Source organism: Rattus rattus, chromosome 5 (genome assembly GCF_011064425.1).
Source record: "Rattus rattus isolate New Zealand chromosome 5, Rrattus_CSIRO_v1, whole genome shotgun sequence".
In the NCBI taxonomy this organism is placed as follows: Eukaryota; Metazoa; Chordata; class Mammalia; order Rodentia; family Muridae; genus Rattus; species Rattus rattus.
In genome coordinates, this window is record NC_046158.1 from 13,515,366 (window position 1) to 13,528,110 (window position 12,745).

General features: G+C 46.4%; 1 protein-coding gene across 1 annotated transcript in view; it reads left to right on the forward strand.

Moving 5' to 3' along the window:
• Positions 1-12,745, forward strand: part of Ttll11 (tubulin tyrosine ligase like 11) — an 83,671-nt gene that overhangs the window by 18,602 nt on the left and 52,324 nt on the right. The window contains exon 2 of the mRNA XM_032903181.1: positions 7,672-7,768. Coding sequence (XP_032759072.1) covers positions 7,672-7,768 — 97 coding nt within the window. The remainder of the gene's footprint in view (positions 1-7,671; positions 7,769-12,745) is intronic.

A 12,745-nucleotide genomic window follows, 5' to 3' on the forward strand; every position in this document is an offset into this window, starting at 1 on the left:
GGCTGGGCTGGCCTTCCTCTACCAGGGCTTGCTTTGACCTTATGTTTGGCCGCCACACACAGCAGTGTTCAGGATTTGATAGTTACTGTAGGTTGGCTCTGAACTGTCTCCCAAGGGCCACGTGGGAAAGGCCTGGACCTCAGCCCTTGGCCTTACTGCAGAGTGGTGGAACCTGTGGAAGCGCAGCCTAGCCCATCTGGAATTACCCTTGAAGAGTGTACTGGCTGGTTTCATGTGTCTACTTGACACAAGCTGGAGTTATCACAGAGAAAGGAGTCTCAGTTGTGGAAATGCCTCCATGAGACCCAGCTGTAAGGCATTTTCTCAACTAGTGATCAAGGGGGCACGATCCAGCCCATTGTGGGTGGTGCCAGCCCTGGGCTGGTGGTCTTGAGTTCTATAAGAAAGCAAGCTGAGCAAGCCAGGGGAAGCAAGCCAGTAAGACACATCTCTCCATGGCCTCTGCATCAGCTCCTGCTTCCTGACCTGCTTGAGTTCCTGTTCTGACTTCCTTTGGTGATGAAACAGTAAAATGGAGGTGTAAGCTGAATAAACCCTTTCCTCCCCAACTTGCTTCTTGGTCATGATGTTTGTGCAGGAATAGAAACCCTGACTAAGACAAAGAGATTGTAGATAGGTACCCTGATCTCTCTTGCTTCCTTGCTAAGAGACAAATGGATTTGCTTCACCATGCTCCCCCTGTTGTGAAGGTGCTTGTCTCACCTCAGGTGCAAAAGCAAGATAGTTAGCCAACCCTGTCCTGAAACCTCCATGATTGTGAGGTAAGATAAATACTGCTTCTCCTCAAGATTCATCATTTCAAGTACTTGTCACAGTGATGGGAAGTGGACCCAGATTTCTCCCAGCCCATAGTCAGCTTCCTTCCTGAAGGTGAAGGGTGAAGTTTTAGTCCTTTCCTGATTTTTCCTGTGTGACATTCTTTTGTTATGGCTTTTATGGTTTCTTTCTAGCTGGGTCTTGAACACTGTCATTGAGAACGGCCACAGTGGTGATAGACAGCGTCTAGGAGAACAGTGGCCAGGTGACAGCTGGGTTGAGATGTGTGAATGAGATGAGCCCAACGAGAGAATGAAACCAGACATACAAAACAAAGACACTTATTACAGAGAGGATAGGGGTGCTTCAGTGGGCAGCCCCATAGCTGCAAAGAACTGTGGGAGGAAGGAAGAGACAGTGGGACCATGCATTTCTTCACGTCTATGGGATTCATCCTTTGGGCTTTCTGCCTCAGGATCCTAATCATTCCTGTCACCCCGATTTTGAACATAAGGTTTTCTGGCCAGTTGTTGAAGATGCACTGGGTTTGGGTCAATAGGATACACAACATGCATGTTGGATCACAGACAGCCATGTAGAGAAGGCAAGCTTCAATTAAGCCAAAGGTGACTAGGTACTGTTCATTGGGTTTCACATAATTTATATCAGACCTAAAAGTCGATGCCAGGGCTGTAGCTATATTAAGCACATTTATGATGTCTTCCTTGAGGTATCAGCCATACTGCTGGGTACTCATTTCTGACACAGGTTAGCCCATCTAGCTTAGTAGAAGCAAAGAGCACAACCTTTAGAGAGAGAGATCAACATTGTCTTCCATTTCTGGGTTTGCTACTCTGGGATTATATTTATTTTTTATTTATATGTGGTTTTGTCTGTATGTATGTGTGTGCAGTGCCTGTGGAGGCAGAGGAGGGGATTTGATCCCCTGGAACCAGAGTTAAGGGGCTGTGAGAAACCATGTGGGTGCAGGAAGTCAAACCTAGGTCTTCTACAAAAGGAGCTCATGCTCTTAACCATTGAGCTATGTCTCCAGCCCTCGGGTCATCCGTTTAAAGCACTGGTTTGGATGGTTTCTCCTATGTACCGCACATGTACTTGCCCATATCAAAGTGTATTTCCCACTTCTATGTAAAACTAGTTTTAAAAGCTGCAGTATTTCTCTATTCCTGGCTAGATCCCAAATGAATAAGACAGCGACTATTCGATTTATATAACCAAGCTTTACTGCACAATACCTGGGCAGTCATCGATCTAGTCTAATCCTCTAAGCTAATCTGGCTACCTCCCAGCCAACATCCCCGAGATACTTGCATTTTAGTATTGGTCTGGCTCTCTAGGCTTCAAGTGTGTTTTTCCATGATGTCTTCTCTTGCCCTTCTTGTGGCCGAATCCCCTCTTCCTCTCTCTTCTGCCCCCTCCCCTGGCTGGGAGGGAGTCCAGCTCAGTCATTGGCTGATCAGCTTCTTGACTGAGCAACCAGGGAATAACTGGGGAGCAATGTACACAGCACTGAGACAGGAGATTCTCAGAATAAGGATGGTAACCAAATATGGAGACGTAGATGCCAGCATCTGAATAATACATGGATAATCTTCGCACACTGCACAGTAACATGCCTACACTTTTATTCTCAGTCAGGAAAAGAGTTTCTGTTTGCATGGGAGCTTTGTGAATAAAAGTGTCCACAAAGTGCAGAAATGAGAATTCTGCTTTCTTTGACCATCAGCAGCCATGAAATCTCATTCTGGGAAACCATGGGAGGTGAAGTTTGAACCTACCTTTTGGGTCATTAAAAGAGAAACCCTGGCATCAGTTCCTTAAACACAAATATACTCAGAGCTCCAGCTCTTGTTTTAGCCTGTTTTGGACGTGTGTTTTGGGTCTTTCCTGGTGTATCCCGCGTCAGAGCTATTGTACAGGCGAGGGAAGGTTTGTTATGGTACTTTACATTGGCGCAATACATGACTGTGATGATTAGTTCAGAATGTGGTGTGTAGAGGTAGCTTAGCCAGCTTTGTATTGCTACAATGAAATACTGAAGGCGCGTTGCTTGTAAAAGAGGAGGAGTTACTGAGTGCAGATGAAGGCTTGTCTCCGCGGCCACCACAACCTGCAGAGTAATAATCTGTGAGAGACAAGAAGGCAGTGGGATCCAGCAAGACTCCGTAGCCAGTGTTGGCTCAAACTTCAGGAGTCTGACCCAAGAAGTTTATTTTAGGACATTTAAGCACAACACAATTTCATGAAAACTTCCTGGTGATTTAATCCCATGTGTCCAATAAAGCAGAGGGATGTATATCCCTCTGAGAATCAAAGAAAGCTAAATAAAAAACAGACATAACTACATCAAAACTATTTGTAAAGTACATGTAACACTTCCCATAAAAATGGGTTCTGTAGTGGGTTGGGGATTTAGCTCAGGCCCTGGGTTCGGTCCCCAGCTCCAAAAAAAAGAAAAGAAAAGAAAAAAAATGAGTTCTGTACATTGACGGAGAAAAATGAGCTCATGATAATAATGGTCTGAGGAAGGGTCCAGTATGCTCTCAGCCACACAGAGTGCAAAGGTCAACTGGGCTAGTAACCACTTCCGCTCCCAGCCTTCTGGGCAGGCATCAGATTATGCATTCCTCCCTTTGAAGGAACAGCCCTCTCCTTGTGTTTAACACCCCTGGTTCCTCTGCTGCTTCTCTGTGAGCACATGTACCTCTCTGCCCCCCACAATTGAGCTCACAGTACTGGAGGTTCCAATCTGAGATCACACAAACCCTTGAGGACCCACATCCAAGCATGTCCAGTGTTCAGGTGTTTGGTCTCGGAATCAGGTCTTTTTAAATGGTGTGTGTGGGTACTCATGCCATGGATCACATGTGGAGACAAAAGGGCAACTTGGTGAAGTTGATCCTTTCCTTCCACCTTCATGTGGGTTCCAGGATGGTTTCACAGAGATGGAATTCAGGTCACCAGGCTTGTGTGGCAAGAGCTTATCCACTGAGCCATCCTGCCAGCCACGTTTAGTTTTTTGTTTTGTTTTGTTGAGATCGTCTCACTGTGTACCTGGAATTTGCTATGTAGACCAGGGCAGCCTTGAACACACAGAAACCTGACCCTTCTGCCTTCGGAGTATGGACTGAGCTTACAGGTGCATGCCACCATGCCTGGCTTGGGTCTTGGAATCCAGGAGACCAGGATTTGAACTCTGCCTTTACTAGCCCTGTGACCAGGAGGAAGTCATTTATCTTTGCAAAGCATTGTGTCCTCAGTCTATTAAACAGGGTTCATGGTGCTGCTTTTCTTATAAGACTGCCGCCATGAGGGCTGAGACACTACACTCATGGCACTGGGCACACATTGCTAAGTCATTAAGAGAGTAGTGGAAGTGACGGTGTGTTTTTGAGTGTGTGGTGCTTTGTGAGCTCATTCAATTGCGTGTCCATGGACATTCTTGGCGTATTATGATCTATGGGTTTGGGGGATGAACGATGACCCATGCTCTTCACTCTAGTGCCTAAACATAGTTTCACTATCTTGAGAATCCTCTGTGCTCTGTGTATTCATCCCCACCTCCACCACACACACACACACACACACACACACACACACCAGCCTCTGACATCTACCAATGGTTGTATCACCTCCATAGATGTCTTGCGTAGAGTGTCTTACGGTGGGAACTATTCGTTATGCAGCCATTTCAGATTTGCCCTTTCCTTTTAGCAGTGCGCACGATGCTTCCTCTACAGTTTGTCATGACCCAAAGCTGATGGCCCTTTAGCACCAAATAGTGTCTCGTCTCACAGTCTATTTACCTGCTGAAGAAGACGGACCTGGCCATAAACACTTGTGTTCATGTTTTTCTGTGGGCATTGTTTCAACTCACTTGAATAAACACCAAGAAATATAATTGCCCGATACTGTGGTAAGAGTACATTTGTCTCCTAAGTAATGGCCGCCTGTCTTCTAAAGTGGCTATGCTATTTCACAGTGCAGCCAGAAAAGAGTATTTTGTTTTACAGCCTTGTAGCTTTGTTTCAAGCTTTGACATCCCAAGTGTGAGGTCTCCCACTGGATTTATCTTTCTCGAGGTTGTTTTGGCCAATTAGAGATTCTCATCATTCCCTTTAAGTGTAAGTTTATCTTTTCTATTTCTTGCCCAAACCAAGTCATGGCTGTTTTCGTAGAGACATTAAATCTATAGCTCACTTTGGATAATATGGTATTGACATCTTAAATAATATTGTTTTCCAACCTGCAAAATGGGATTTTCTTCCCTTTATTTGAAGTTTCATTAATTTCCTTGAGGAACATTTTGTAGTCTCACATTTACTCCATTCCCAAGTTAATTCTTAAGTACTTTATCCTTTGGGTTTGATGTTATGGTTCTCTTGAGTTTCCATAAGCTTTTCATGCAATCTCTGGAATTTCCTATATGCAGGGGCCCATCATGCACACACAGGCCATTTCCTTCCACGTTTCCAGCGAGAATGTCCTTAGTTTCCTTTGTCTGGTGCTCTGGTGGTGTTAACCTTGTATTAGACAGAAGGGAGAGCAGACACCCTCCCCTTCTTCTCAATCTTAGAGGCTAAAACTTCAGCTTTTTACTGTTGAATTTGTTCAAGCTCTGAGCACCTTTAAAATTGTGCTGTTCTGTATTCCTAGCTCTACATTAGAGTCTGGAACATGACAATTATAAAACAAATGTAGCCTTTATAACTTAGTGAGCTCCTGGAGGAGGTGGCCCACGCCTTTAATCCCAGCACCTGGGCGGTAGATACAGGAGGTTATTTATGAATTCAAGGCCAGTCTACTCCAAAGCAAGTTTCAGGACAGCCAAGGCCACACAGAGAAACCCTCTTAAAACAAAACAAAACAAAACAAAATCAAAAAGAAAAAAAGTTTATTGAGCTAAAGGTATTTTTTTTTATCCTTTCTGAGTTTTGCACTGTCTTTTGCTGTTTTTGTTATTATAAGACCAGGTCTTACTCTGTAGTCCAGGCTAGCATGGAACTCACTCTGCAGCCCAGGCTGACCTCAAGTTCATGACAATCCTCCTGCATCAAGTTCCTCAAATATGGGCATAAGCCACCACGTCTAGTTTTATAAAAGTTTAGAGGGCAATGGTATGGGTAGAAAGTGTCATCAGGCGGCACACTAGCAGGAAGCTGGTGTTGGTCACTAATGACGGGCACCAGAGTCACTACGGTTATGGTCCAGCTGCTTGGACAGTATATTTTAGAGCCTCCGTCCAGTTGTCTTTTCCTTTTCTGTATTAGCACTTAACAGCTGGAAGAAGGCAGCATATGTTCCAACACTTCATGCTAATGGCTACTGAATAAATAACTTGGCATCCACTGGAAGCGAAGAAAATGAACCAAAAGCTATAAATTATAGATAGAAGTTGTTCGGGCCCATGGATGTAACAGCATATGCCTCGCCGTGGCACAGCTCTGCAGCCACTTAGCTGGTCGGCCTTGGTGTTAATTGGGGCGGTTGGAAGCACCACTTACCATCATTTCATCAGCTGTGCCATGCTCTTCCATCAGGATGAGACCCCTCCGCTCACAGCAGACAGAAGTTCTGACGAAGTGTCACCTCAAAATGGGAACGTCAAGGGACTTTATTTAATGTGCGGCCATCTCTCTTTATTTGGACTTTTAACAAGGAGGTTCTAAATATGAGCTATCAGGTCTTCAGGCTTCCCTTTAACGAGGCCATCAGAGTCACATTTTAAAGAGCCTCATCTACAGATGCAGAACTCGCTAATGACATTGAGGGTGTCTGAACAGAGCAGAAAGAACAGGCCTTTTTGTCTCCACGAGAGGTTTTCTCCCTGAAAATAATTGAAACCCTGGAGCTTGTGCCAAAGAGGAGCTTAGAACACTGGGAAGATGCAGGATTATCTTCTAGGAGTGAAGCCATTGGCCCCGCAGGCAGCCAGGCTGGGGAGAACAACAGGAGGCAACCTCGGTCTCTCCATCTGTCTCTGGGAGGCATGGCCGTTTCTCTCCACAGCTGTCCCCAATCTCACCAGACGGGCTGTCCCTCCTTTCGCCCACCCAGTCGTCTCCAGTTGTTTAGCTGTCTTTTCACTGTGCCGGGCCCACAGGCCAGCAGAGGTTGCCTGGCGTCTCTGACTCCCACATTCCCGGAAGGTAGACTCTCCTTAGCTCATCTTGAGTCAGGTGATCACGCCTAGCTCCTTCATTTATGAATTCAAACATCTGCACTAAAGCCCAGGAACTGTCTCACCGACTGAGGACACATCCTGCAATGCATGGGGGTCATGGGGAAGGAGAGAGGAGGGGCTGTGTGTGAGGCAGGGGGAGGGAGAGAGGGAACGCCTCCACCCATTTTATAGGACCAGGCTGAAGGTTGCATTTTCAGAGAAAGGGAAGGAAGTGTGGGCTTAGGATTTGTTGTCTTATCCTAGGTTCAAATTCTGACTACCACCACCATCATACCCCCAGACCCCTGACACAGACACACACACACACACACACACACACACACACACACACACACACATACACACACACATACACACACACACACACGCATGTTCCATCGTGCACCAGCTAAGCATGAACTGAAACATATTAAGTGACTCCTCTCAGCCCTAAGTTTTTAATCAGTAAAATGAGACTAATTCTTTATAAAGCAAGCATGAGACTCATTAAAGCAAAACAGCGCTTGCCAAACCAGGAGCGTTTCCACTACCACCGTGATCCCTGTGTGAACATGTTTCTCTGCTTTCCGTGCAGCTTCGAGGATTAAAATGTGGGGTGTTTGCCCAGTGCCGTTTGTAAATCCCGAGCCCCTGTGCAGCTGCTGCGCCTCTTTTCTTACCATGAATCACATGTTCCCCTCTTTTTCTAGTTCCCATTTGGCCGGCGCTTGCCTTGTGACATCTACTGGCATGGAGTTTCATTTCGAGACAATGACATACTCTCCGGTCAAGTGAACAAATTTCCAGGTATCTGAACTTGCTGTTAGCCTTTAGAAGTAACCCCAGGTCCAAGGTCAGAGTCTGGTCTTCTGCAAGAACACGGCACTGTTTTCAGGTCAAACTCGAGGACTCTTAACTGAGGCTCTCTGCTCTGCTGGGCTGCTGTGGCCATGGGGAGGAAGTCGATGGGGAGTCCTGAGAACTAACACTCCCGAGGGTTGGAAGATGTAGACTGGGCCCTCACCGGTTAAGAATGTGCTTTCCACAGGCACAAGAACGTGAGTTAGGGGCTCAGGGTGAAGAGCTTCCTGTGCAGGCATGAGGACCCTGAGGACCAGAGCTTGAATCCCCAGCTCCCCAGGCATGGCGGTCTACCTGTAATCCCAGCTCCCCGGGAGTAGATACAAAGGATCCTTAGTGCAAGCCGCTAGCTGGATTAGTTGAACTGGTGAGCTCCAGGTTCAGTGGGGGGACCTGCCCTAGCGAACGAGGAGGAGGGTGATAGAAGAAGATACCAGATATTAACCTCTGGGCCTCTGCACAAGTGTGTAAGCATGTACATGCTCATCAGCACACAGATGCAAGTGCACACAAGCGTGCCACACCTACATGTAACACATACAAAATAAAAGAACATGCTTTGAACGTGTTGAGTTAGAGACGTAATACAGCGGGCCCAGGGAAGGGACTCTCGTGTCTGAGGAAAGAAATACAGCCCCTTTCTGCAGGACCCAGAGTTCCGTGACTCGTCATCACGGAAATGAAGACCCCACTGCTTTCCCTTCAGGTTTCTCAGTTGAAGGTACCCTGAGAGTGAGCACCCCTGGTCTCCACTAAGCACCACAGGCTGTGGACAGCCTCTACGTCTTACTAAGGGTCTCATGATGAGACTTACCCTGCAGAGACTCAGTAGCAGGAAACGGTTAAGGTCATATCCATGTTTGCTTTTCTCCTGTCTTTCAGCCTCTCTCTCCATCTCCTCTACAGTCGCCATTCCTGATGGCTGTGTGACCCAGAGGCACAGGGCAGTGGGACTGCTTAGGGCGGAAGGAACATTTGGTTGAACTTCTAGATGTAGGCCCTACACTTATCTTGTTGTATGGCATGTTATATATTAAATACAATTAATAATGTTAAGGAAAAAATCACTCAAATTTCACCCTTCATTTAAGATTACATTTTCTCCCAAAGTGTTTGATTTCTTTTTTATATTATGTACTTGAATCTTTTCCATATGTATGTATGTATGTATGTATGTATGTATGTATGTATGTATGTGTACGTATGTGTACCATGGGTGTGCAGTGCCCATGAAGGCCAGAAGAAGGCATCAGATACCCTGGAACTAGAGTAACAGATTGCTGGGAGGTACCATGTGGGTTCTGAGAACTGAACCTGGGTCTTCTGAAGAAGCAGCAATGGTCTTTACTCCTGAGCTGTCTCTCCGGCCCCAGTTCTCTCAGATGTTAGCCATGGCCGCCCGTTTTTATAGCATAGCCTCACAGTGCAGTTGCTGTAGCAAGACACCTTCTGTTAGTCTCACATATTTTGCACTTAGATTGAGGGAAAAATTAATTTGCTTGTTTGTTGTTGTTGCTGTTGCTGTTGTTGTTGTTTTATTTTGTTGTTTTGTATCCTATCCCATATCTTCCAGAAAACTCTCAGCTAGTCAGATGTGGTGACTCATGCTTGAGAGACTGAGGCAGGAGGATTGTCATGAGTTGGAGACCAGACCAGGCAACATAATGAGTTGCAGGCTAGCTTAGACTATGTAGTGAGACTATGTCTCAAGATGAAAACAAACAAACAAAAGCCCGCCATTTCTCAGTACCCACGCTCTACACACTGGGTAGTTCTGTAACATACACCACAGGGTTTTAACTTAACCACGCAGACATACAAAGTTGCTAGTACAGGCAGTACTCTGTTCACGCGCAAGGATCGGGGTAGGAAGCACAACATGGTTGCGGGTCAGAGTGGAGCATTTGTCTTTAGTAGAATATTTGCAAAAGTTCCAGGGACTTGTCTCTGGCCCTCAGTTAAGCGAGATGAGATGAGGAGACAAGGTCCCCATCTGACCCCCAGATGCCAGGATCTTTCCTGATTCTGCAGGCACAGTGCCCCCTGCAAGGCTTATGCTGAGTTACAGGAATCACCACTCAGGAAGTCTGGGGTCTCAGCTTCCTGCTGGGCGTTCACATGGCTTACCAATCCGAGCTTGTGTTAACCATGAAGTAGGTCAGGGTCTACATCAGGACAATGAAGTACGGAGGAAGGGGTCTTCCCAAAGGATTAGCCTCACACAAGAACATTCATTCCAAAGGCAAGCCTGTGTTCTTTAACAACACAGCAGATATCCCAGCTTTATTGGTTTTTTAGGAGAGCAGAACTAGAAGTTATCCCAAGGTCAAATTTCTCCTCAGAGAGGAGAAAGGGTTAGCCAGGGTCCTTGCACACCGATTTAATGGCCTTGCTACTATTTCTTTCTTGCTGCTCACAAAAGGCTACCATAAAAAGGACTTTTTGGGGTCGTGGGAGAAAACTTGTACACAAACAACACTCTGCCTGGGTAGAGTTGTTGAGACACGATTCACAATTACAATTCAATGGTTGAGGCTGCCTATCCGTTTTCTTTCTGTCCTGTCTCCCCTGATGGCTGAGGATGAAGTCGCTCAGGGTCTACATCAGGAAAATGAAGTATGGAGGAAAGGGTCTTCCCAGAGGAGTAGCCTCACACAAGAACATTCGTTCCAAAGGCAAGCCTGCACCATCCTCTATTCAGCATGACAGTGACTGGAAGAGGCAATTTTCCACTTTGCAAACAGCAGTTAATTAACTGTAATGACACAGCGCCTTGGAACAACTTCTAGTTCTGCTCTCCTAAAAAACCAATAAAGCTGGGATATCTGCTGTGTTGTTAAAGAACACAGGCTTGCCTTTGGAATGAATGTTCTTGTGTGAGGCTAATCCTTTGGGAAGACCCCTTCCTCCGTACTTCATTGTCCTGATGTAGACCCTGACCTACTTCATGGTTAACTCTAGGACATATGGCACGTGTGGGAAATGCACACTTAGAATAGTGGGATACTTGTGAGACAGGAGATAAACCCACAGCCGAAGCCAAAAGCCAGTGCTGGCTGGAATTGCCTCCCTGCCCGGGTGGGTTTCTGTCTGTCCAAGGCGGAGGGCACGGCAGTGCGTTCCCTACCTGGTATGTCCTAGAGTAAGCTCTGGTGGACGCTCCAGAAGAGAATGTGCTAGAAACATAGCACAAATTGAGAACTTTAGGACACACATAGTGGAATGTATCTACGTCACTGTATTAAATGTTGTTTGCTTTTCATTGGGCAATTTTCTTAGTTCAAAATACACTTTGTGTCATAAGCGATGTATTAAGATTCTTTATTTAAATATTCTGATTTAGACTGGTATTTGCTTTGGTAGTGTTTGTTTGTTTGTTTGTTTGTTTGTTTTTGTCTTGTTCTTGATACAAAGTCTCTGTGTAGCCCTGGATGGCCTGCAACTCACTATGTGGAAAGGCTGAGCTCAAAATTGCTGTGGTTGCCCCTCCCCTCATGCAGGAATTGCACAGTTGTGCCACAGCACCTGGTACTGTCTTTTCTTTATGAAAGTCCAAGATTATCATTTCTTAGCCCACAAGCAGTTCTTTGCTAAATTCCGAGGTCTGAGATGTGAGGCCTACAGGACAGTCAAGGGGCCTCTCTGTAGGTGGGAAAGGGAGCTTCATGGGGGAGTCTGTAAGGTGGCCAGGCAAACACAGTGTATGTGCTGTGCTGGGATGGTTTAAGGGACTTGCAAACCAATTTGCATTTGTTTGCAAGGCAGACAGGCTGGGTGAAAGAAAACAGGGAGCTGAGTCCTGGGAAGGGGCGGTCCTCTCCCCACACCAAACAGGGAGCTGAGCTGGTGCAGAAGTACAGATGGCACTGGCATGCCATTCCTTCAGAGGACGGCAGGTGATATAGACAGTTCCAGACTGTCCAGTGGGGCAGTGGGGAAGGTGACAGTGAGGACCTAACCTCAGCACTATTGTGGCCCCGGGGTCAGTGCGAGCAACGAAGACCCTCTTAAACCAAAGAGTGACCTAGGTCAGCTCAAACTTTAGAAAGGTTAGCCAGAGGGTCACAGTAGAGGCAGTGAAGAGAGGAAATGGACTCAGGAACCATGACAGGAACCATTATTAATGACAGGAACCATTATTTATGGTTATAAAGGATGCTTAGATTGAACAATGCTTCAAGTATAGCTCAGCTTGTGGTGTGAGGACCAACCTGTATGCTCTTTGTTGGCTCCAAGGGGATAAGACCCATTAGGCCTTATGCCTGCAACAGAAGAACCCAGGGCTAGAGGCAAGCACTTGGTATTAGTAGCTGTGACTTGAGGCAGGAGAACTGCTACCACAGGAGTTGTCTAGGGGTTGACCTCTATGAGTAGTGACTCAGGGAGGCGGTCAGCCTCAAGAGTCCGGTAGTAAGTGGCAGGAGCCTAGATGCTGGCTATAGTCATAGGCAGTAAGATGCTAGCGTTTTGGACAGGCAAGAAGGAATGGAAACAAGACTGGAGAGAGGTGTAACAGGAGAAAGAATGGGCCAACACCTCAGCTCTTTGTGTGTGGCTCAGGTAGCTACTAAACCACGAGGAATAAAAGATACGTTACAAACACAGAGGTCAGAAAAACATAAGACCCCTCAGCTGTGGAACGGAGCCAAACTTTTTAGCAGAGGGAAAAAGACTTAGAGCATCCACTGTAAGTCACAGAGGGCTCCAGGGACGCTGTCAAGTGAGAAGAGGTTGTTTTAAGAACAGAAACAGAATGGGTCCTATAGGGCCTGGAGCCTAAAGGACACAGAGCCTTCAGGGCATAAAGCCTAAGGGGCATAGAGCCTAAGGGACATGGAGCCTAAGGGGCATGGAGCCTAAAGGGCATGGAGCCTAAGGGGCATGGGGCCTGCAGGGCATGGAACCTGTAGGACATGGAGCCTG